At 32.5% G+C, this 4479-nt stretch overlaps 1 protein-coding gene across 1 annotated transcript in view; it reads right to left on the bottom strand.

Moving 5' to 3' along the window:
• The window catches only part of LOC108691234 (structural maintenance of chromosomes protein 3), an 8017-nt gene extending 5963 nt beyond the window's left edge, over positions 1–2054 (bottom strand). Inside the window, 7 exon segments of the mRNA XM_018198909.1 lie at positions 45–219; positions 294–579; positions 648–807; positions 870–1028; positions 1256–1434; positions 1528–1603; positions 1871–2054. Of these exon segments, the coding sequence (XP_018054398.1) occupies positions 45–219; positions 294–579; positions 648–807; positions 870–1028; positions 1256–1434; positions 1528–1603; positions 1871–1885 (1050 nt within the window). The 5' untranslated portion in view covers positions 1886–2054.
• Between the last annotated feature and the right edge of the window lie 2425 nt (positions 2055–4479).

Here is a 4479-nt window from a genome sequence, read left to right as displayed (position 1 = left end):
ATATAAATATATAAATATATATAAATATTTGAATATTTTTTTACCTCTGGCTTAAGAGACTTTAACTCGGTTTCTCGAGCAGCGATATTAGACTTCAACTTTTCCAACTCTTGTTGAGCTCGTTTCTTGCTGTCATTATCACCTTTTACTTCTTCTAGCAAGTCGTTAATAGTGAAAGTTAATTTGTTTTTTTCTTTCAGCAATTGCTGTTGCTCTGCACTATATTTTACAAACATTTTATTACAAATATTTCTCTGCTGTTTTTTATATGCAATTTTTAGTATATGTATTACCTAAGAGTATCTCTTTCTTCTTTGGCAGTTTGCACTTCCTTTTTTGCTTCCTTTAGCCTCTTCGTAGCTGCACGTACCATTTCTTGCGCTGTTTTAGCTTCGGCACCTAATCTCGCCTGTTCGGCTCCACTATTTGCTCTAGACTCCTCGAGCTCTTCTAATTTTCTTTTATTTTCTTTAAGTTCACGTTCATGGATCGTATATTCTAAACAACGACGTTGTTTGTCCCAACGTTGATATTCTTTCAGTTCTTCCTTCTCTTCTTCAAGTGTTTGCAAACGCTCTTCTACAATATAAAATAATTATTTATTCATTTTACTTCATTTATTTTAAATAATTCTTTAAGTTTTTGACCTATTGTTCGCAGAAAATCCTCGATTTTTTCTAGTTTTCCTTCTGTTTCTTTCAAAATAGATTTTGATTCTTCTCTTCTATCATCATATACTCTAGTACCTGCTACCTCTCTTAATAATTTCAATCTGTGGGAATCTGGTGCTGTTGCCATTTGGTTTATCTGCAAAACAATTATATTATACTACAGATAAATATAAATATGCTACATTAAAAAAAACAAACCTTTCCTTGCTTCACAATATAATACGGATTAGACCTAGAAAATCCTGCCGACTCTAATAAATTCATTACATCATTCCTTGTTACAATCTTTTTGTTGAGAAAATATTGGTCTTTCTTGGAGCCGATTACTCTTCTTAAATAAACTTCATCTTTATCGATCTGAATAAAAGACAAAATTATATATATTATGAACATATTGATAAAATCTAAAATCATATTAAATATATGTATATTTAAATATTTTACATACGTACTATACACGTACGTATATACGTACGTACACATATACGCACATACGTATGCATATATATATATACACACACATACACACGCACACACGCGCGCGCGTTTAAACAACTAGTGTGACATAAACTACTGATTTTTACCGGTAATCTTCCATCAGAATTATCAAATATGATTTCTACATGGGCAGATATAACACGAGGTCCTGTTCCTTCATGCAACAGTCCCTGTCTCTGATCTGGTCTGAGATGAGAGAATTCATCACTAAGGACAAATTGAATCGCGTAAAAGAAGTTACTCTTTCCAGAACCGTTTCTGCCAACTTAGAAGAAAAGTGTTCAGTTACAATGTATATGTATAATCATATCAATTATTAACTGCATATCAATTCTGCATAAGATTATCAGTTACATACCCACTACATTGTGTCTTGGATCAAAAGGCTCAACAACTGTCTGTTCACGATATGACTTAAATCCTTGGATAATTACCTGTTTCAACATAAACCCATCAGAGAAATCGCAATAATAACAATGTATTGATGCTCCGAATTAATATATTAGCTTTAGAAATTCGACAGTAACTTACAATTCATGATAATATACAATTCATGCATATAAAACCTCAATAATAATCCAATCAAGAATTAGAATGGAAGCAATGCAAGAAAGGTGAATAAAGTCACATAAAGAAAAGACGAAGCGTAACTCCGTCTCAAGAATGATGTGTTGCGACACAAATACAATTTGCTTACAAACCTGTTTAATGTACATGATGTGATGAGAAGTCTGACGTACGTATCATTCGTAATGTTACTCCAAAATACGATCGAGCATACGAGACGCGACGAAAACATTCGACCGATTTGTTGGTAGAGCCCGCAAAAGCGACATTTGTATAACATGCAGGTTGGCGATTACAAAAAGACCCTAGGTTTGGGCGGGAGACGCCATGAGCCTAGCTTAAGGTGCCATTACATAAAAGAGTCAAATATCGAGCATCATGAACTTACATGCCTTTTCATACTAATTCTTGACCACAGTATATATAGTTAACAGTAGCACAATTCTGTCGGAACCTTTGATTGGCCAAAATGGAATGCGCATGCGCGAAATAAGTAACGCCATTTAAATTTCTTTCTCAGTTGCTCTTTGTTTTTCTATTCTCTCTCTAGGTCGTTTGTACATAGCCGGTCACAGAAAGGTTGCAACACTTTTTTTCGATGGGTTTTGGAATGCAGCATACTCATCAAGCGATTAGTTCTTATTTGTATATCTATGAATAAGAACCAATCGCTCGATAAGCAAACTGCATTCCGAAACACATCGAAAAAAAAGGTGCAACTTTTCTGTCCAATAAATACTATTTGTTGCAGTAATATAATGTGGAAATAACGAATATTATAACATGTAAAGTTACTTTTATGATAAAACTGTTATATAACCAGATAATTATGGAATATTACAATGTTTACAGTATGAAGTATACTGCAATTTAATATTGTTACATCAATATGGCATAATTTTTTTCTATACATATTATATAATTCAGTTACAAAAATGGTTATTGAAGAAATTTCCGTTGTGATAGTTTAAAAACAGTTTCAAACAATTATTATCCATTATTGGATTAGATTATTACAGTGAATTAGATTTTAAATTATGTTTAGTTTACACACACGCGCACACACACACACACACACACACACCGCGCGCGCGCGCGAACGAAAATGAAATATTGCCCACTGATTTGTCCAAAACGTGTACTCAAGAAATAAAAATGAATAATAGTATAAATATAGGGATTCCAACCCACGGATACAGCAACCGGCAGATGCCTCTAGTGTCGCGCGGGAAGGGCGAAGTCACTGATACTGGATTTGTGGAAAGGGGAAGCGCGTCATCGGAGTTATCAGTATTAGAGGGGAAGAGGAGGTTTGTTCCTTCTTTCTTTCACCCGTTGCACTTCTATACTTATTATTTGTGATCTCTCTTTCTCCCGTTATGCTCTTTTTTTTCTTTTTTTGCATATGATTTTATTAAATAGATATAGTATTTACGATTTTTAATGATACGACTTAAAAACTAATTAAATATTTTTATGAATTTTTAATAATATAACCTAGTAACACTACTAATTATAATAATATTCTTTTTTTGTATAAATGTAATACAAATGGCTAAGCGTGCTTTCTTACTGACTAATTCAATACTACTGCGAAGATATGAAGAAGAAGTGGCAAAGATACTAAGGATAAAATAATTTTAGAAGAAAAGAACATATATTTTAACATACATTTATTTATCATGTAATACGGTACAATATAATAACCTATCTAAACCATAGACTATTAGTTCACATTCTATAATAGAATTTCTATCATAAATTTTGTATAAAGTATTTGCAGCATCACTTTTATTAGTAATATAATTTTGTCTTAAAAATGACACAAAATATTTGAATTTCTTACTAAATCGTGCGTATATTGACTCAGTTCATAGAATACATGTTCAACATACTCAAACTCAAATAAGAAAATAGTTGTGTCATGTACAAACATGTATGTGCCATTTAATGTTAGCTTCACGTTATTCGTACCATATATTTTAACAAGTTCCACATTTAGATCTTGAATTGGTGATGATGATGGGAATGTTGACTGCATTAATCGCTCGATATCTACACGTCTCTTGATGAATGTCTTCCATGTAGCAGAAGTATGAACATGCCGTTGCTTCGATTATCACTAATCGCAATTTGCACATGAGATATGGATCCTACAATGATCCCAATGTCCAGAAATTTGTACGCTATCGACATCAATGCATATTTTCTCATCAATATATGAGACATGTAGCGAGGTTTCGAAGATGTACTAGACGATGTTTGAGAAAATAGGTTTTGAAAAAAAGAAAAACATGTAAATAGATCTTACAAAAATACATAACGTATAATATGTGTAAGCAAAATATTTTATAAATATTTATTTTATAAAATTAAATGAACTTACTGTCCTTTGCACGTCTCATTCTATTGAATCGGAACGTAACAGTTCATAGCTTGAGATATTTTATTTTCTCGGAGAACTTATAATTAGCAATAGCTGCTTGAACTCTGTTGAAGCTCTCTGAACGATTAATGTGGTAATGTTTCCCGAAGCTCTTCTTTTAAACAGTGTTCCCTTTCACATTTTTTTTACACACCCTAAAATGGAAGGGATTTTTTTTTATATACATTATATTTTGAAGAACAGTTGTGACGTGGTCGAAGGAAGGACCAAATTGACATACATTATAAGAATGCATTCTAACGATATCGAATCTTTTTTATCTAAGGGATCGGCGCCAATGACAATAAAGTCTGTCTG

This window comes from Atta colombica, unplaced genomic scaffold, assembly GCF_001594045.1.
Source record: "Atta colombica isolate Treedump-2 unplaced genomic scaffold, Acol1.0 scaffold44, whole genome shotgun sequence".
NCBI lineage: Eukaryota > Metazoa > Arthropoda > Insecta > Hymenoptera > Formicidae > Atta > Atta colombica.
This window is presented reverse-complemented; position numbering and strand designations above follow the sequence as displayed.